At 43.2% G+C, this 21635-nt stretch overlaps 2 protein-coding genes across 2 annotated transcripts in view; one reads left to right on the top strand and one right to left on the bottom strand.

The window, feature by feature from the left end:
• The window catches only part of glra1 (glycine receptor, alpha 1), a 74050-nt gene extending 73447 nt beyond the window's left edge, over positions 1-603 (top strand). Inside the window, exon 10 of the mRNA XM_056438897.1 lies at positions 230-603. Within this exon, the coding sequence (XP_056294872.1) occupies positions 230-511 (282 nt within the window). The 3' untranslated portion in view covers positions 512-603. The remainder of the gene's footprint in view (positions 1-229) is intronic.
• An 8279-nt stretch (positions 604-8882) lies between these two features.
• g3bp1 (GTPase activating protein (SH3 domain) binding protein 1) lies at positions 8883-19629 on the bottom strand. The gene is made up of 12 exons (XM_056440217.1): positions 19539-19629; positions 17685-17801; positions 17514-17595; positions 16026-16199; positions 15850-15940; positions 15448-15541; positions 14556-14811; positions 14370-14474; positions 13860-13977; positions 10368-10493; positions 10077-10186; positions 8883-9992 (listed from the first exon to the last, which is right to left on the bottom strand). The coding sequence occupies exons 2-12, from the start codon at positions 17777-17779 to the stop codon at positions 9720-9722; spliced, it is 1524 nt and encodes a 507-aa protein (XP_056296192.1). The 5' UTR covers positions 17780-17801; positions 19539-19629; the 3' UTR covers positions 8883-9719.
• Between the last annotated feature and the right edge of the window lie 2006 nt (positions 19630-21635).

Raw genomic sequence — 21635 nt, 5'->3', positions numbered from 1 at the left:
CACACACACACACACACACACACACAGCCTCTCTCACACACACACACACACACACAGCCTCTCACACACACACACACACACACACACAGCCTCTCTCACACACACACACACACACACAGCCTCTCTCACACACACACACACACACACAGCCTCTCTCACACACACACACACACACACACAGCCTCTCACACACACACACACAGCCTCTCACACACACTCTGTGTTCCAGGAGGACGAGACCGGCGAGGGCCGCTTCAGCTTCCGCGGCTACGGCATGGGCCCGGCGTGCCTGCAGGCCAAGGACGGCATGGCCATCAAGGGCAACATCAAAGCGCCGGCCTCCTCGGCGCCGCCGGAGAAGACGATGGAAGAGATGAAGAAGCTCTTCATCGGCCGCGCCAAGCGCATCGACACCGTGTCCCGCGTGGCCTTCCCGCTCGTCTTCCTCCTTTTTAACATTTTCTACTGGATCACTTTCAAGATCATCCGCAGCGAGCCCATCCACAAGTAGTGGCAGTCGAGGGGGGGGGCGGAGGAGGAGGAGGAGGAGGAGAGAAAAAGAATGAGAGAAGGAAACAAGAGATATCATTGCCCCCCCCACCTCCTTTTTTTCACGCTAGCCACGCCTCCTTTCCTTCTGGTCGAGGTGCCCCCCCCCCCCCCCCCCGATACCCAATAGACAATATTTGAGATATTTATTGCTTTATTGTTCCTTATTCCCCCACCCAAAAAATCCCCAACTCATTCTGGCTCTTTACCCCCCCCTCCCCCCCCCCATCCGGACCAGTGCAATAGCGATGCAGTAAAATGCATGATATATGAATGTGGCAATATATAAAATGAAAAAGATGAAAAACGGCAAAAAGTAAAACGCAGACTTTTCTTTTGCAGACGCCCCCCCCCCCCCGTGTGGACGAACTGCAAGAAGAAGATTTTAGGGTTTTCTTTTCTTCTTTGATTTTATTTTTTGCGTGCAGACATGAAATATATAATTACGTACGGGGAAAAAATAAAGTGACTGGGGTGGGGGAGGGGAGGGGGGGAGAAAGCACACAGCGGTGTATTATATTCATATATTTATCGTAACGGGCGGCAGCGGGGAGAAGATCACTTTATTTTGACGGACGGCCATCTTGGAACGAGGGGGGTTGTTTTCACCCCCGAAAGGAGGAAGGAAGGCGTCTTGAATAAATGCAGCGGTCACGCATTCTGAACATTTGGATTTGCTCCTCGACCTTCGGAGGCACCGGAGGTCGTCGGACTGGACAGAGAAAAGCTCCTGACAAAAGAAATTAAAAGAATAATAATAATGATAAAAGGAAAAGGAACGCTGAGCCGTCGCTGAAGGTTCTGGAACACGTCGTGTTCCTGCGACCTTTTCTTTTCCTCCGTTGGTTTGCATTCTGTTTGTTTCTTGATCTTTAGATTACGTGCCAAGTAAACATGTCGCTTGTGGCTCCGCATCCGGGCCCCTATGAACCCCTCTGGAACCCTCTGGACCCATCCAGACCCCTCTGGACCCCTCCGGGACCTTCTGGACCACTCCAAGACCCTTCTTGGACCCCTCTGGACTCTTCCAGGAGCCCTCTGGACCGCTCTATACCCTTCCAGGACCCCTCTGGACCCCTCCAGGACCCATCTGGATGGCTTTCCGGACCCTTCCAGGACCCTTTTGGACGCCTCCAGGACTCCTCTGGTCCCTTCCAGGACCCCTCCGGATTTCTCCGGACCCCTCCAGGACCCCTCGGGACGGGTTTCCGGACGCCACTCGCCTCCTCCACTGGACTTCTTCGGGGGTTATTTTTTTAACCCCCCCGAGTGGATACGTTTACATCCTATTAGTGCTTCCTTGCTTTGACCCCGCCTTAACATCAACACCCCCCCCCCCCTCCCCCAGCCACATGTAGTAAACTATACAGATTATAGCACCTGTTATACCTTAATTGACTGTATTTCCATCTCACACACACACACACTCAGCTGTCGCCGAGCTGCGTCTTCACAGAGTTTCAAACTGGATTCCTTTGAGCCGTCGCCATGTTGGACGGGATCCATCACTTTGGGTTTCATGATTTGATGATTTCATCTTTTTGCGCCACGCTTCTTTCTCTATGCAATAATTAGTATATGCAATTATGATTTATTTGTCTCAAACTCTGGTGATGAAGTGGCAACCTGTGCAGGGACTGGAACCCAATGTTTATTAAATATGTTCAATAAATATGTTCATTAAATATGTTTTTTAAATCTGCAGCACACAGATTGAGCCAAACCTCTGAGAACGGGGAATAAAACTGGATAGAAGTATTTTTTACACGCGGTTGGTTTCCTCGCTCATGTTGTCACTTCTGCATCGTCAATATGAACATACGTTCATTTTTCCCACAAATGTATTGATCTTTTTGCCACTTCAGTGCAACCGGGAGTCCAGAGGTTCAAATAAAACAATCTGCCGGACTTTTATTGTGAAATCCAAAATGTTTCACGACATAAAACACATTTAAACTTCACAATAAAAGTGTGAACAACGTGGAGAATTCCTCCTCCGTCAAAATATTTTAGTCCAACTTGGTTTTTGAAGCAAAACCAAAGATGTTTTTTTAATTATTTAATGTTATTTTAATATTTCTTGTGTTTGTTGTTCTTGTCTTTGGGGGCAAATGTTCAAGATTTGTTACAGGAAGTGATGTCTTCAGTTTTATTTTAATATGATTGCCTGGATGCAGGTTTGCCAGATTAACTTCAGATATATAAATAAATTATAATATATATAAAGACATATTTTGATATGAAACATTCATGCATTTTCCCTCAACATCCTAAGAGTTCCCCTTTATTTCAAGAAAGCTGTGTATTTTCATTTAATAATTCACGCCAATCCCATTTCTACTTACAACGTTTTTACTAAAATGTGCACATTGACACTTATTGGATCTGATTGGACAAATAACTTTTGTTTAAAAGAGATGAAAATCCAACATTTAATACCAATTTTCATGAATTCAGTTATTCCGGAGTTCGTGAGACGGATCCGAAGGGCTTAACATCCTTCTTTTGGTTTTTAACTTAACATTTTTAATAAATATGCATTCATCACATTTATAAGGAACAACCGGATTTTCCCATTTGCATTGTTTTCATGCCGAGCCGCACCAAAAAAAATTAGTTACGATCAACGAAGTGAGAGAAATTATTCAAGAAAAGGTTTTTAAAAAAGGCAACAGAAAACAAAATGGAGGCTTTTACGGTTCACGGTTTACGGTTCACGGTTTACGTTTCACGGTTCACGGTTCACGGTTCACGGTTCACGTTGTAGACACAAACACGTTGGCGGTTCAAACCTCTGAGACGTCTGAAAGCAGCATTAACTTTATTTATTTATTAATTACTGTATGGAGTAAATAACGTGTTTTTCATCCAGAATTCATGAAGCATGAAAATACCACAAGGTGATTAATTTTTGGGGGTTTTATTTCAGAGATCCTAATCTTACGTGTATACGCAATGAATTTGAAAAACATTTGGTCTTTCTTCGAGAGTTAAATTTTTTTAAAGTAATTTTTTTTTTAAAGAACATGTAAATGCAACACTTTAATTTACTGTATGGAGTAAATTACGTGTTCTTCATCCTGAAATCATGACGCACAAATCTACAAAGCAAACTAAGTCCACAAGCTGATCCATTTGTATTTATTTTGTATTTCAGAGATCCTCATCCTTATCTTACGTGTACACGGAATATATTTCTTTGAGATTTTACGGGTTCCATACAAAACGACAAAAGTGAAAAAAGAAAATGGAAATGCCAAAATAAATGTCTACCAAACAAGAAACAAATATAGATGTTCTTTATATTTTCAAAAGCAGACGTAAATCCCACATGCTGATTTATTTGAATTTCAATGATCCTTATGTTACGTATACACGTAATATATTTCTTCGAGGCACCGTAAATAACAAAAGTGAAAAAAGAAAATGGAAATGTCAATATAAATGTCCACCAAACAAGAAACAAAGATGGATGTTGTTTATATTTTTGATTAGCAGACGTAAGTCCCACATGGTGATTTATTTTGTATTTCAGAGATCCTTATGTTACGTGTACACGTAATATATTTCTTCAAGACTTTACGGGCTCCGTAAATAACAACAAAAGTTTAAAAAAGAAAATATAAATGCCAAAATAAATGTCCACCAAACAAGCAAGAAATATGGATGTTGTTTATATTTTCAAAAGCAGACGTAAATCCCACATGGTGATTTATTTTTATTTCAATGATCCTTATGTTACGTGTACACGGAATATATTTCTTCGAGACTTTACGAATTCCGTAAAAACAAACAAAAGGGGAAGAAAAAAAAATGGAAATGCCAAAATAAATCTCCACCACGCTAAGAACAGATCTGGATGTTGTTGACATTTGGAATAGCAGCCGGCGTGTCGAGTCCCTTCAACGACTGACTCGTGTTCCTACTGGAATAAATCACTTCTGTCCATGTTCAACATCTCATCTCCTGCCATATGGAGGTTGAATATGCAACGGGGGAAGAAAAGAAAAAAACCAGGACCTACGAGCATATCGTGCATATCATTCAGCTGCCATTTTTGTTACATGATTGGTACCCTTTATTTCCTCGGGCGTCGGGTGTTGTGTGTGTACCATCGTCATTTTAGAGCTTTGTCATAGGCCTCACACCATTGTATTAATAAGCATTGTTATACTGTGTGGGTTGGGGGGGTTCTTAACATGAGAGATATATACCGGGTTTATATTGCGTCGCAGACGGACTGAACAAAGAAAGACGTTTATAAATCCTTTAGGTTCCCAACTGGATTTTAAAAGTAGCATGGTTTGATTTGTCGATGATTAATAATGACTTCTTGGTTTTTTGGGGGTTTCGTTTGATTCTCTTGTATTTTATTGTATGTATTGTACAATCCGATGCCCTGAGGGAGAAGGAAAAATACAGTGACTTCTGAACTGCTGTGAACTAAAGGAAACATTACTATGATTATTATTATATTTATTTATTTATTTCCTTTGCACAAGTTGGAATGGCCTTAATTTATTTTTTTGCTTTACTCGCTTCTATCGTGTATCGGCACAAAGTGCACCCCCCTCCCCCTCCCCCGTTTACTTTTGTTTGCGAACAACGTTTCGAAGCTCATCGCGATGCTTTTATAATCTAAATGAGAGTGCACATCTAAGCAGGATGAAACATTACAAAAAAAAGAACAAAAATCACAACAAAAAAATTAAAAGTTCAGCAAATCCTTTTTATTTTTCATTAATCTGAGAAACAATATTTTGCATGAATATAAATACGATGGCAGATATTTTGGCTTGTGCAAAAAAAAAAAAAAAACGTAGCAATTTGAAGAGAGAAAAAAAAAAGAATGTACCGTTTCTGCTGTATCTGTATATATCTAAATATTTATTGAAATATGTCATACTACTAATTCTATTAACGATTAAAGGTTTTCTGAACAAAAAATCTCTTTACCTGTTTTTGAACATTGTCAAGGTTGTTGGAGTTGAATCTTCTGCTTTCTGTTACTCGACTCAAGGATCTGTGTAATCATTCAAGAAAAACGTATTAAAAAATTGCAAATATATCCCGGCTTTGTCGCGTGTCTTCATTGGCCGATGAGCGACGAGCAACGTGGACGCCACTTGACTAAAAATATAATATATTAACTTGACCGTGGACGTCGGTAAAAGGAAGCAGAGGAGGTTTCTTGGAGCATTTAAGGAAGAATAAATACCGCCTTAAATGTTCCAAGAAACCTCTGATTCCTTTCACTCGCTTCGCTGGTTAAATGTTAATTTTACTTCATGTTTTGGAGCTTTAACGTCTTAGTTTAGGCTTAATAGCATTAAAAGGTCCAGAATATCAAAGTATTCAAATAGTGATGCAGAATTAAACGTGAAATATTCCCGACGAAAATAAAAACATCTGAGGGTTTACAGTTTGAGCGTTTTTGATTGAAAGCCTCTTTTCATGAACACTTTCTGTTATACTACGTTTCTGCCCCGAGAGAATTTACCCACAAGTCATTGCAATGTGACGTTGAGCACGGCGGAAGCTGGAGATAAAGAAAAAGAAGGAAGAAAAAAAAGGCCGGTGGGCGTTCAGCCTGAAAACAAGAAGGATGGAACGAGGAATGCGAGCAGGGATTAAATTACATATAATATATATATATATTTATATAAATATATATACACACACACATAAATATATATTTTATATATAAATATATATATATTTATATGTACAGGACTGTCTCAGAAAATTAGAATATTGTGATAAAGTTCTTTATTTTCTGTAATGCAATTAAAAAACAAAAATGTCATGCATTCTGGATTCATTACAAATCAACTGAAATATTGCAAGCCTTTTATTCTTTTAATATTGCTGATTATGGCTTACAGCTTTAAAAAACTCTAAAATCCTATCTCATAAAATTTTAATATTTCCTCAGACCAAGTTAAAAAAAAGATTTATAACAGCTGAGTGTTTGTCAAGGCTCAGGAAACCCTTGCAGGTGTTTCGAGTTAATTAGACAATTCAAGTGATTTGTTTAATACCCTACTAGTATACTTTTTCATGATATTCTAATATTTAGAGATAGGTTATTTGAGTTTTCTTAAGCTGTAAGCCATAATCAGCAATATTAAAAGAATAAAAGGCTTGCAATATTTCAGTTGATTTGTAATGAATCCAGAATGCATGACATTTTTGTTTTTTTAATTGCATTACAGAAAATAAAGAACTTCATCACAATATTCTAATTTTCTGAGACAGTCCTGTATATATATAAATATATATTTATATATATAAATATATTTATGAATATAAATTTATATTTATATACACATATATATTTATATATATACACACACACATCTAAATATATATATATTTATATATACATATATTTATATATATGTATATATATACTGTATTTATTCAGCAAATATTTCATTTAGTTCTTGAAGCTTTTTTAACCCTTTATAAATAGATTATTCTCTCACACTGAGAGCATCTAACAGGTGACGTCAGGTAAGTCCCTGAGGGATCATGGTTTAGGGCCTAGGGAGGGGGGTAGGGGGGGTAGGGGTCTCTAAAGGGATGAGAGATGAAGAGAGGGGGTGGAGGATGTGGAGTTGAAATAAGGTTAGCGAGTAGGAAATGACATGTTTAATGAGGCTCCTTACAAGTGTGTGTGTGTGTGTGTGTGTGTGCCCGAGGGGGGTTAGGGGGAGGGGGGGTCCTGGCTGCCAGCTGGACCAGAACATGCTGGAAGCCACGGCCACTAATAATGTGCCTGTTGGCGGCAGGAGGGCCGCCGCTCGCTGAATGCTGATGCACAGGAGATGCGACGGGACCGGTGTACCAACAAGGCGGCCATATGGCGGCACAGGCGGCGCCGTGCCGGAGGGCGCTAACGAGTCCACGAAGGGGCCGCGTGTCCTCGAGCGGGAAACCCGAACGAAGCTGGAATACTCAATTGGGTGGCTGGTGGATGCGCTCTGTCTCTTTAAGAGCGACCGAGCGTCATCGTCACAGTCTTCATCGAAGCCGGTGGAGTGAAAGAAATCTGGTAATTTCAGGCTTCATTATTTTGATGAATCGCCGGTGAATCTAGAGTATTTGTGTGAAATTAAAAAAGGAAATGGCGGGAGGTTTTTTATCCGGCGGTAAAGTAATGAACGGACATTTCAGAGCGGTCGCGTGACCCACTCGGTTTGTGGTTTTGAAGCCTTAAAGGTGAAGGTACCTTCTCCATTTCTTGTGTGGGGTCCCCCAGGGCTCTGTATTGGGTCCCCTCCTGTTTACCACTGGTGTTTCAGAAGGTTGAAGACTTGAAACTAGAAACTCATGTTTACTGAGGGAAGAGAGAAGTAGAGTCATTATATAGACTTCTATACAACCAGAGGAGCCCCCTGGTGGTCAGGAGAGAATGCAGCTTTAACACATGAAGCGTAGACTTCTATACAACCAGAAGAGTCGCCTCCTGGTGGTCAGGAGAGAAAATGCAGCTTTTAGCACCTTGAGCTCACGGAAGCTCGTGACATTTTACAGCTTGGAGAAAAGTGCGCGTGCTCCTGAACGCAGCACTTCACTCGGCAATCCGTCCGCGTCGGTAGAATCGACCCGGCGTTAAACGACCGGCGTGTGATTCGTTGAAGCCGGCTCCGTATCGATCTCCCGTTGAGAGGAAACGCTCCTTCCTCTTGGCTGGCCTCCACCGAGGGGTCAAAGGTCAGCGTCGGCTGCAGAGCGGCGACCCGGCAGCTGGTCGGCGCTCTGCAGCTGAATCCTGATGAGGCTCTGATCCGATATGTAGAGTTCCTGCAGAACACCTGGAGGCGAGTAGAGGTACTTGTACTCTAGAGTTTAATTATGTTCTGCTACCGTCTACTTTTACATCAGAGGTACATTTACTTTCTACTGTACTACACTGTACCTGAGGTACATGGTGTACTGTAAATCAGAGGTACATATTGTACTTTTTACTGTACCACCGGAGGTACATGGTGTACTTTCTACTGTACCTGAGGTACATATTGTACTTTTTACTATACCCGAGTAACATTGTGTACTTTCTACTGTAACTGAGGTACATGGTGAACTTTTTAACTGTACTACATCTCAGAGGTGCATTGTACTTTAACGATTTAAAAAATGTATATATGAAAATATATTTAATAAGTGGGGAAAAAGTGAGAAATAACTGAAGAATATCCCTTAAATATATAAAAATAAACTGAAATATAAAAATGTCGTGCAGATGCTTCCTCATGAGTGTTTCCTAGCTCCTAGCCGTCTCCTCCCTCCTCGGTGTCGGTGTTTCAGTCAAAGATCAAAGGCAGAGCGGCGGGTTTAAAACAGTAAATCACTTTTAATTTAGTTCTCTCAGGCGAGCTCGTCTGTGTGGACAGGAGGACATGAAGAAGCTCCGACGCGTTGACAAGCCGACGCTCAAATAAAACACACGGCCGTCCGGCTCCCGGCCCGGCAGAACCAAGACGGCCGGGTCCGCCGGCGGCAGCAATACACAGGATTGCCCGAGCAGTAAAGTACACGTTCCTTTAAGAAACAGGGAGAGAACGCGGAAACAAAAACAACTAACCTCGGGGTCGCCCCAATTCAAGTAGTATTTACCCCCTTCTTCTTATTCTTGTGTGTTTGCGTGTTTTGACTTTTAGTTTCTTAATAAATTCAAATCAGCGTGAAAAAAAATGAACAGAAAATAAAATGACACGGAAAGAATGAAATAAAGACGTCCAGGTAATACACGTGTTGGTAGGGAGGAGACGGGGTTAAAAACAAACATTTAAAAAGAGGAGGAGCGACATTCTGGATTCCTCAGAGGGAGACTAAAAAATAGCAGCAGGAGGCGGCGGCCATCTTGGTTGTTGGAGGAGCCGGCGGTGATTCGACGGTTAAAACCTTTAACCAAACAATTACTCACGGAAACCCCCAAATACTTAAAAAGGCTCACGCTGAGGAGAGCGAGGAGGAGGCGTGTCAGAGTGTGTGTGTGTTGACCTCCTTCCTCCTCGCTCCGCAGCGTAGAGTCGAGTTATATTTAATGTCTAATCTGTTCCTGCTGCGGTAAAAAAAATAAAGAAATGAATTAAAACCACTCGGTTTGAATCCAGCTCGTTGCTCTTGCTCGTGGGTTCGAGGCAGAGCGGGTTTCTCTCCCCTCACTGGCGCTGCTGGGCGGGGTAGCGGCTCTCGCTCGGCCCGGCGCCGCGCCCGGACCCGAAGCTGGGCTTCTGCGCCATGCCTCCGCGGGTGGGGGGGTCTCGGGGTCCGCCTCCTCCGCCCCGTCCTCCTCCTCCTCCTCCTATCCGCTCTCGGGGTCCTCCGGGGCCCCCGGGGCCGCGGGGCCGAATGTCCCGCCTGTCGCCCTCTCGGGCCGACCGGGTCTTCTTCTCCTCCACGTTCAGCCGGACGTCTCCTCGGAACTTGATGGGCTGAGACATTAGAAAACGTTATTTCTGGTTTCTTCGCCCCCGGTTGAACGAAGGTCGCCGGTGAACTCGTCTTCGTCGACTCACCCGGCTGCCGAGGATCTTCTGGACCGGCTCGGAGTCGTCAAACACCACGAAGCCAAAGTTAGGGAGCTTCCCTCCGCTGTTGATCCGGAGCTCCAGGACCGTACCGTACTCTGAGGAGGAGGAGTTACACCACGGGAGGAGGGTTTATTATGATTAATAAGAGAGAAGAAGAAGAAAATAAAGAAGAAAAGAGAAAAAGAAGTAAAAGAAGAGAGAGAAGAAGTAAAAGAAGAAGAAAATAGAAAAGGAGAGAAAAGAAGAAGAAGAAAAGGGAGAAGAAGAAGAACTCACGCTCAAAGAACTCCTTGAGTTCCGTCTTGTCCACATCGTGCGGGACGTTCCCCACGAACAGCTGCTGGGCGTCGGGGTAACGCACGACCCGGCGGCCCTCGGCCTCGCCCGGCTCGCCCTCACGGACTGGAGAGAGAGAGAGAGAGACACGCCATTAGTCACTGGTGAGGTCCAGTGGCGGCTCGTCCATAGGGGGCGCTAGGGCGCCGCCCCTCTTAAAATTTGGAGATGAAAAAAAAAGAAAAAAATCCTGTCAAAAAACATTATATGCCAAATCATTTAAATAGTAAATATACCGTGTTGACGCGCTAAATGTGTGTGGGAGACCGTAAGCCCCTGTCAACAACCACTTAAGTTAATGTGAAAAAATATAATATATCGCCATTATCACGGAGAGAAGCCCCTCCCCTTTTTCGAGGCGCTGGTCTAACGTGTGTGTACGGCATCGATACAACATTTCAGTCGTTTTGGCAATGACCGGCTTCACATTGGCGGATGAAACGCGATTGGATTATTGGGCAGAACAGAGACCCGTATGTTCCCTCAGCCCAGAGAGCAGTGTTGCCAGGTCCGCGGTTTTCCTGCGGAATCGGGCCACTTTTGAAGTGTTGCGCGGGTTGAATTTTGTGTCCTTGGTTCGGGTAGACCTATTTTGCATGCAAATTACATGAATATCTTTAAATAAAAATCCATATTTTAAATGAAATAATTTATTCATACCCAAATCCTACCAAACTGACTCCAGATCAGCGTACACACATTTTCTATATGATAATATACTGTATCTAATTACTCAATGCCATTTTAGGACCTAGGTGAAATAACTTGATGGAAAACTGCTTTTAATGCTGGCAAACTAAACATATGTTGTTACTTTGTAGATATTACAATACATTTGGCAATGATAGCAATGCTGTTGGACTTTAAAAGCAGTGTATATGGTTTGGCACGGGCATATTTTGAGTTCTGATATTGGGCTGGTTTTTGGGCTGGTTTTATCTCACAGACCTGGCAACCCTGCCAGGGAGCTCCACCTCCACGCAGGTACGCGAGCAACATAGCTAGCAGAAGCTTGTTGTTAGCATGGCGTCGGTGACTGAAAACTCTGTGGTATCTCTACGCGAAAGACCTTTCAATCGACGGTCAGATATTGACAAGAAGAGGCTGAAAGAGTTGGGACTAGGGCTGCAACTAACAATTATTTTGATAATCGATTAATCGGTTGATTATTTTATCGATTAATCGGATAAAAAAACAAAAAACTTTAATGTTCAACCCTTTATTCAAAACAGGGTCCGTACGGTCATGGAAAACCTGGAAAAGTCATGGAATTTTTAAATGGCTATTAGCAGGCCTAGAAAAGTAATTGAAAAAAATAAAATCCCAAAATATTTGGAAAAGTAATGCAAATTTGTTTTATTCAAATGTTAATTTACACACTATATATACGGTATGCTTTGGAATTCTCATTGTTATTTTAAACACTACATTTTCTCACTTTGTCACGTACAGACAGAGTTTTCACAAAATGTTTAATCATGGAAATTTGGTTTAAAGTCATGGAAAGGTCCTGGAGATCCACTGGTCACCATGGTGATGAACCTGTTCACTGGTCACCATGGTGATGAACCTGTTCACTGGTCACCATGGTGATGAACCCGTCACAAACAGACTGACAGCTCTCCTCTCCTGAGCAGTGGTCCCCATGTGGCCCCGCCCCCTGAACAATACCAGAGACGCGTTCCGATGTATTATTTTTGTCACCTGGCCCGCTGCCGTTGAGATTGCAGTGAGACGCGGAAAAAATGTGAAGTGGTGCTCCTCGCAATAAAACATCTTTGATGGGACGTGTCGCGTCTCGGCCAATCAGCGTTCAGATGTCCACAGCGTTTGGGAAGTTAGGTTAGCTTGAATGTTAGTCCGCTACATCTGCTGCTGTCACGCTGCACGGTGTAGCGATGCTAACAAAGTACCCGTACGTTAAAAACGATGTGATTTAGCATAGTTTTAGTATCGATACTTCATTAAAAGAGCGCACGATCAGAGCGCGCGCTGCTCCGCTCCGTTAAATGCTGTCTGCGCGCGCAGCGCTCACAGCGAGTCGTGGTTTATCTCCGTTGCCTTTCTCCGTGGAAAAATATGTTCCGCTATCCGCCACGGAATAAATAACCACGTTTTCTACGTTATACTCTTGTGGAAATGCCACACACGTCGTGACATGTAGCGCCCTGGTGTCTGGGGTCATGACGTCACCCGGAGGCGCACTCAGCTCCGTGAATGTCTCCGACGACGTGAAGGACTTCCGCATCCAGCGCCACGTGAGCAGCAGCAGCCAATTAGATTCATCAACAGAGGAGCAGCTCAGCGCTGATTGGCTCTCAACGCAGCGTTCCGTCTCTCCTCTCCCACCGCTATTCTCTGGTTTCTCCTGCGCCGCTCTGCGCTCAACTCAACTTTTTTTATACTCCGTGACTTATTGAGTGCCGTAATAATCGCGCGACACAACGAATCGATAATGAAATTCGTTGCCAACTATTTTAATAATCGATTTTTATCGATTCGTTGTTGCAGCCCTAGTTGGGACCCGAACATCCGGAATTAAAAATTCAGCAGCAAATCGCTGACCGCGGGAGGATGTACACGCGGAGATTCTCCTCTAGCCGATATGCTAACCGGAGCTGGTTAGCTGAATGCTCCATGAGTAATTCGTTTTTTGTTCCCCCTGTCTGTTGTTCCAAAGTCCTGGGACTGAAACTCTCTGGACTACAACGGGGTGAGGGATCTACAGAGCTTCAGACAAGTGTAAAGCACAAATCTTGCCGCAGTTATCTAGCTAAGAGCATGAAGCTAACTCGCTAACAGCTGTTAGCGAGTTAGCTTCATGCAGAGCAGTAGGAGACCGAACTGGCATCGAAATACAACGAAGAAGTTCTGAAAAACAGACACATTCCCTCAAGAATAATGAAACAGGCTGGTTACAGACATGATGGACTTTAACCAGAGAGTAAAGTGACCACTTTAAAGAGAGGAGCTACTTGTCTTTACAGTAGTGGGTCTGCTCTGTCCCCCAATGTAACATGTGATCTCTTTCTGACTCTATTCTGCTCTGAACCTCTTTCATGTGAGGGTGAAACTCTTTTATTTTGCAAACCTCTGAAACCCAACCCAATGTTCCTTAAAGCTGCTCTGAACCTCTCATGCTAAAGTCACAGTGTGTTGATAGTTGTTGTTGGACCGTGTTGAGCACGCTGTGTTCTTGAAATAAAGCTTTGTTTTTTACAATATTCTACTCAAAACCTCTTTTCTTCTCATTGTTGAGTGCTATTTAAACTGCGCCCCCCCCCAAAAAAAATTCACCAGCAGCCACTGGTGAGGTCATGGTGGGTGGGTTAGTGTCAAGTGAGTTCATGCATCAGAAAACCTCATAATGTCTGGTCAACACAAACTACACTGTGTGTGTGTGTGTGTGTGTGTGTGTGTGTGTGTGTGTACCTGGTCGGGGTCCTCGGTGCACCGGCGGTGGCCCCCCAGGCCTCTGTTCCCTCGGCCTCTGGTCCCTCTGTGGTCTCTGTGCTGCTGTCTGGGACTCTGACTTCACCTCAGCTCTGGGCTGCAGGATACAGACACAGACACACACTTTAGTAAAAATAATATATGTAAATAAATAAATATTTATATTCATAAATATATATAAATATCTAAAATATATATAAATACACATAAATATCTAATATAACTATATATATATATATATAAATACATATAAATATCTAATATAAATACATTTAAATATCTAATAATATAAAAATACATATTAATATCTAATATATATATATAAATACATATATAATACACACACACACAACAGACTGGAGTCACCCTGAGGGAGGCGGAGCTCTCGTCCCGCTGCCTTGATGTAAAGTCTCCAGCAGGTCGAGCGCTCAGGACTCCAGACGAGTTGTTCCTAAACTACGACGTCGTGAATATAAACGTTGAACCTACCGGCGCTGCGGTGGCGACTTTGACGACGTGGGGGGGGATCCCCGAGATGGGGATGGCGCCGCTGGGCGGGAGGTTCTTACTGGTGACGGACGCCCAGGAGAACGGCTGAGGGGACACACGAGACATTTAGGACCCGGTCCGGTCTTTAAAGACGCCGGCGGCCGGTCGGCTCCCCTTCAGACCCACCCTGTTTTCTTCTGGAGCGGTGGGGGGGGCGGGGGCGGCGGGTTCCGCGGCGACGGGCTCCGCGGCGGGCGTGGCGGCGGCGCTCTTCTCCTTCTGGTCGTCGGACGCGTTCGTGTCCGTCTCCGGCGGCGACGTCGCGTCCGGCTTCAGCTCCACGACCGCAGCGGCCTTCTCCGCTTCCGGCTCGGGACAGGCGGCCTCCTCCTCTTCATCCTCGTCGTCCTCCTCGTCGTCACCGGGAGCCGTCGGCTCCGAGCTGAAAGAAACGGAGCGAGGAGGTCACGTACGAGCAGACTTCAACTGCCTGAACCACACAAAAAAAGTATTTCACCAAAACACACGCCTCATTTAAAATATCGCCACAAATAAAACGCTCATTTTAACCGGACGCTGTAATAAACGATAGTCGGAGCAACGAGGACGCCGTGTGACGACCAGGGGTCAGACACATGCTGACCAATGACCTTTCCATGACTGTAAACCACATTCCCATGACCAAGCATGTGAAATTTCAGTGTTTACATGAATGAGAGACAATAGTTTGATTAAAAGAATAAATATTTATATAGATGTTTATTCTTCTAATCAAACTGTGTAAATGAACATGTGAATATAATAATTTGTTATGACTTTTCCAAAACTTTGAGATTTAATTTTCTTCACCGACTTTCCAGGCCTGGAAATAAACAATTTTTAAATTCCAGGACATTTCCAGGTTTTCCATGACCGTACGAACAACTCAGAGCAGAGAGGTTGTAAATAGATGTTTCCATGTATTTTCTTGTTTGTGTTTATCAGAGACTCATTGGAGTTCTCTACTTCTACTCATGTTGTTGTTGTTGTTGTCTCCACGGAGGAGCTGGACTTGAACCCTGAAGGTGGTTAGACGTACCAGGCCGTGGGGGCGTAGAAGGAGGCGGACTCCACCGGGGCGGCGTCGGGGGAGGGGACCCTCTCCTCCAGCTCCTCCACCTCGTCCTCGGACTCTGAAAACACAACAAACGTGTAAACAAGCGCAACTCTGTTGTTGTTGTTGTTCTAACCAACGTTTTGTTTTTCATGTTCCGTCTCTGACATGTTTTTATTCTGTCCGTTTTAACATTGCTTAGTCTTCTTGTTTGCAGGTCTTGTTAGTACCTAAGAGTTTATTCACTATTCTCACTATTAATTATGTCATTAAAAAGAGTAAATATTGTACAATCTTGTGTTTTCAGGTTTGTTTTTTGGCGTCTGCATCTCGGACTAGATGACAAAATCTATTACTATTATTAAAACCGTAAACCGGGGCCCTCACCTTCTGGAGGCTCCGAATCGGAGTCCCCGAACACCTCGTCCTGGTAGCGGAACACGTCGTTGTGGACGTAGAACTTGTTTGCGACGGTTCCCTGAAGGAGGAGAGGCGAGTCGTTAGCTACGTCATCGTCGCGGACGGAGACCGCGGTTAGAGAGAAAGGGGGCGGGGCTACGGACCTCGGGCGCCAGCACGAAGGTCTGCATAAACTTCCTCATGGGCTGCATGTTGTTGGACAGCTCGCCCATCACCTGCACCACCACGCCCTCCGTCAGGGTGGCGTGGGCGTCCACGTGGCGGATCTTGGTGTGACAGTCGCGGAAACTCAGAGCCATCACCCGCTTGTGGATCTCCTGCAGACAGAAAGACACTTTTAATTTCACCTGGATTGATATCTTCTTCTTCTTCTTTGAAGGATCTTCTTCTTCATGAAGGATCCTCACCACCCCAACAACAGACTGTTTCAGCTGCTGCGGTCAGGCAGGCGCCTCCGTAGTCACGCTGCAAGAACAGAGAGACTGAGACGGAGTTTCTTTCCTCAGGCCATCAGGACTGTGAACTCCGACCTCACCAGGACCCCCACATAGACCCACACAACTGCCCCTCTTAGGCACACACACACACACACACACACTTACTGTAAATATTGTGTTGTTGTTTTTTATTGTAAATAGTGTGTACTTGTTGCCCTTGCACATTCCTGCTGAGCATTGCCACTTTCATTTCACTGCACACCCTGTCAAATAAAACATCTTGAATCTTGAATCTTGAATCTTTAAAAAAAAAAAAAACATTACAAATAAAAGCATACTTTTATATTGTTACAGTTTGATCACATTACCTTTTTATATTGTCTGGCGACAGTGAAAATATAATAGACAATGTTTTTGACCAAATACAACATTAGACTAATTTTAAGCGATGAGATCTTTGATGAATAACTATCAGTAATGTGGATTATTGACTAATAAAACAGTCTGATGAGGTCATCACGCAACTGTAATGCAGCCGTGAACCAGGAAAGGACACTGCTGCCTTTTATTATAATTATATATATATACTATAAACATTTAATAATATGTTATGAAACAATACATATATAATTATATATATTTAATTATATATATATTATGTATATATATATAGTGTCAATATTTAATCATATTTAATCAAATGTATATATCATTATTTATAAATAAATATGATTTATATGATATTCCTTTATTTGTCCCAAAGTGGGGAAATTTCAAAAATATTTATTTATATATACATTTATATATAAATTATATTTATATATACACACATAATATTTACATGTATATAATTAAATATTATATATATAATAATATATATATTATTTAATTAAATATTTCTACTATAAATATATATATATCTCGTCTCATATCATAACGGCTATAATATCAATATATTGCTCAGGCAGCAATACGTCATAAACAAACTATACAGCACATTCTTTCAGTTCTACATTCTTACGCCTCAAAGTGTTCTTCGTTTAAAAACCATCAGAAATTAGACTTTTAAAATCTATATATTCAAAAAATAACACTTTCATTCATCTATTAACAGTCATAACAGTTTTAAGGCTCCTCCAGCGGACACTCAGTGGAGAGCGGCGTCGCTAACGCCTCTTTATCTGCTTCACTTACCGATTGTCCGTAGACGGCCTCCACCGGTTTGCCGTTGTTGTCCAGGCCGCCGTGCACGTAGGACGAGTTCTTTCCGTAGAACCTGAGCAGCGGGAAAATAGAGTAATAATATAGAGTTAGCTTCAGGGCGCTCCGGTGACCTCTGACCCCGGGCGCAGGCTCCGGTCTTACCTGTGCAGGTAGTCGGGCGCCTGGTTCAGCAGCGTGTAATACTGTCGGACAAACTCTCGCCCGACCAGCTGGGCACTTGGCTTCTCCATCACCATTTCTTTGGTCAGCTGGGAATCTCTGCGAGAGGGAGAAGAGTTCAATGAACGGCTTATTGAATGTGATTATTAATCCATCGCAAAAGTGATGAGTTAATTTGTGAAGAAAGAAAACCGTTTTCAAAGAGTGGAATCTTTGAGTTCTGCTATTAGACCCAAAGATGAATCGTTAACTCGATGGAGAGATATTTAAAACGCCTGGAGGCCCGGGCGGCCGCGGTCGGCGGCCACGTCGTCGTTAGGCTTCATCGAAAGTCACGCGTGGCGCTCCGACGTCCGGAAGGCGCTTCGGTCTTTGCTCTCCAAGAGAAACGGTCAGTTTGCGTTCCACAGCAAAAAAATGTTTGAATAAAAAAGGACATTTGCGAGATGATGAATCATGTCGGCGACCGAGAGGCCGGAGCGGTTTGAAGAGTAAATCAGGTTCGGCAAAAAGAAAGGGACCTCTTGATTTCACCTCAACTCTCAATCTGTCGTCGGTTCCAGATGAAACATCTTGATAAGTTTATTGAGATCCTCATTTTGAGCTCCACACCCACATTCTTTAGTTTTCTGTGCTTTCGACGCGGTAATGAGACTCAGACTGCGGTTAAATACGAGCCGTCACCCTGTGAACGTCTCCACACGAGGCCGAGACGCCGTCAGGTTGGATGGATTGCCCGTTTAGATCCAGCGTGTCGTCGATCTTCATGGGAATGAACAACGGACACAGAGATGGAGACGCTCCAAGTTTTGATTCCCGTCAACGATCCAATTAAATTTGTGAACTCACCAAAACTCATAAAATGGATGCAAACATGTTGCACCTGGAGAACTTTACAGCGTAAATAACTTTTACAGCTGCTGTTCTCCCTGATTTTTAGTTTTTAAACACTGCAAAACAAACAATGGCCTCAAAGTGTAATTAATGGTAAAGGAAGCTGCAACCAGACTGCATGGCACACCTGTCCACACAACGAGCCATCTGTTGGTCTGGCAAACGGCCCTAGCAACACACACACACACACACACGTCCACCGGGCTAAGCCAATCACCTGTGAGGAGTCGCCCCAAAGAGCTGCAGGTGTGCTGGGCTCCCAGGTCAGAGAGCGAGGGGGTGGTGGTGGTGGTGGTGTTATGAGCTAGAATGCATCCGAGTGCACCTGAAGACGTGCAGTGCGGATAAAGGCATGGCTGCATCCGCAGGGAGCAGCTCGTGTAGAAAGTGCACGACACGGCATGGCAGACAAAAGGCCCCAACACGTGTTTTACCGGCTCCTCTGAGCCGCCGGGGGGGTAAGTTAACCCGGTTAATGGGATCAAACGGGGGGAGGGGACCTACCGGGGGACGTTGGGAAGATTGTGGAAAAAAATGAGAAACAAATTTATTGTGAAGGAGAGGAGGGAGGGAGTCACGACAGGATGGGAGCTTTGGAGTGGGGCACCACATGGGCGGTGGGTACATCCTGGGACGCGTAAAGTGGAAACCGGGCCGTGGTGGCTATATTCTTTACATTTCAACACGGCTGCAACGACTTAACCACCCGCTGGCACTTTTAAAGTCCATCACCGCTGTACGTATAGTTTTAATTTACAGTATAGATGGCCGCGCTACCAGCCATCACGTCCTCGCCAGGATGTAGACGGAGCCGTGAAAAAAAAAAAAGAGCGACCTAGCTACCAGTTAATCCACCGACCACGACTCAGGGAAACCCCGTTTGCTAGTTCTTGTTTATTTTAATGCGTGACGGTTTGTGCAAAAAAAAAAGATGAAACTTACCTGCGGGTCGACTATCAAAAATAAATCGTCGATTCAGAAACGGAGTGATTTCTTTGAATCACCTCGGCGGCTTCGCAACGTGCTAGAGTGCTCGGTTACCGGTTTCAGCTCCGCAACCGAACCTGATATCCCGCCTCTTTCGAGACGTCCGGCCAATCAGAAGGAAGCTGTGTGGCCCCCTTCGCCAATCGTTTTAGCGCTACAGGGAGAGATGGGCGGGGCTTCCGATATGAGAGCCAATCCCGAAGCGCTGTGTCGGCGCCAAGTTTCTCGACACCGCCAAACGCGTCATAGACGCGGCCGGGAGGTGCGATGGTTTAGTCGGCCGGCGCCGGCCGGTTTGTTTGTTTGTTGGAGCTTCGCAGAAGCTAAAAGGCGGTGCACCGGAGCCTCTTCCCCGATTGGGGGCGACACATCTTTACCTTCGCATTGAAAATGCGGAAGGTAATGTTTTTGATCGCCGTGTATTTATTTATTTGTATGCGTGTTATTCACATAACAAAAAAAGTTTAAAACCGAATCGCATGAAATTTAGTGGGATGATTGGTTATTATCCGGGGACCATTTGATTAGATTTTGTGATCAATCTGGTCAAAGGTCAAGGTCATGGTAAGGTCAAAATCTTATTTTTACCATAGCGCGGTCAATTTTTATCCAATTGGCATGCAACTAATGCCAAAATGTTCATAATTCAATGCCCAATCTTGTGATATGCGAAGGTATGCGCTCTACCGAGTGCCCGTTCTAGTTATTATTGTAATCACAGCGGATGACTAGTCAAAAACGTGCAATTTGTACTGGTGTGACTTGTAAAAGAGGACACACTCCGTCTCCGCTTCCTGCCTTAAAGAAAAGGTGCGTTTGTTTTCGTCCCAATTCACCTCAAGGTGAATACACATGCTGTTCAGTTACCTGCTCTGTGTGCTTGTTTTGTTGGTGACACTCTCCCGGTCATCGCAGCCCCTCCCTGTCGTCACCCTTTTCCCGCCATCACGTCACCTGACCACCTGCTCCCTGATTGGTCAAGCATTACACATACCTGCGCATGTCCGTTCTGTTTTTATAGAGAATTCCACGCCAGGTGTGTTAACGCCTGCCGTTACACACACACACACACTATATATATATTTAAATATATGTATTTAAATATATATATATATATATATATTATATGTATTTAAATATATATATAATATACATACGTATATATATATACATACTATTTAAATAAATATATACAGGACTGTCTCAGAAAATTAGAATATTGTGATGAAGTTCTTTATTTTCTGTAATGCAATTAAAAAAACAAAAGTGTCATGCATTCTGGATTCATTACAAATCAACTGAAATATTGCAAGCCTTTTATTCTTTTAATATTGCTGATTATGGCTTACAGCTTAAGAAAACTCAAATATCCTATCTCTAAATATTAGAATATCATGAAAAAGTATACTAGTAGGGTATTAAACAAATCACTTGAATTGTCTAATTAACTCGAAACACCTGCAAGGGTTTCCTGAGCCTTGACAAACACTCAGCTGTTATAAATCTTTTTTTTTACTTGGTCTGAGGAAATATTAAAATTTTATGAGATAGGATTTTAGAGTTTTCTTAAGCTGTAAGCCATAATCAGCAATATAAAAAAAAATAAAAGGCTTGCAATATTTCAGTTGATTTGTAATGAATCCAGAATGCATGACATTTTTGTTTTTTTAAATTGCATTACAGAAAATAAAGAACTTTATCAAAATATTCTAATTTTCTGAGACAGTCCTGTATATACTATATATAATATTGAATGGCAGCAGTGTCCTTTCCTGATTTTCACGGCTGTGTGCTGTGTATATATATATATATATATATATATGTAATATGACAATTTAATTTAATTTAAAGACCGGTGATGGTGTAAACATCCTTAAAAGTCCACATCTTTGCAAATGATACTGAGATTAAATGTTGCATGTTTCCCAAAAGTAAATAAATAAATAAAGCATCTGATACACATGAATAATGGGGCCTTCATAAATCCTAAAATATACTTTTTACACATAACTACACGAAAAAAAACCTAAAAGCGTATGCGTTGAAATACCA

The sequence above is a fragment of the Pseudoliparis swirei genome, chromosome 19 (assembly GCF_029220125.1).
Source record: "Pseudoliparis swirei isolate HS2019 ecotype Mariana Trench chromosome 19, NWPU_hadal_v1, whole genome shotgun sequence".
In the NCBI taxonomy this organism is placed as follows: Eukaryota; Metazoa; Chordata; class Actinopteri; order Perciformes; family Liparidae; genus Pseudoliparis; species Pseudoliparis swirei.
Note: the sequence above shows the minus strand (reverse complement) of the source record. Positions and strands in the feature narration are given on the sequence as shown.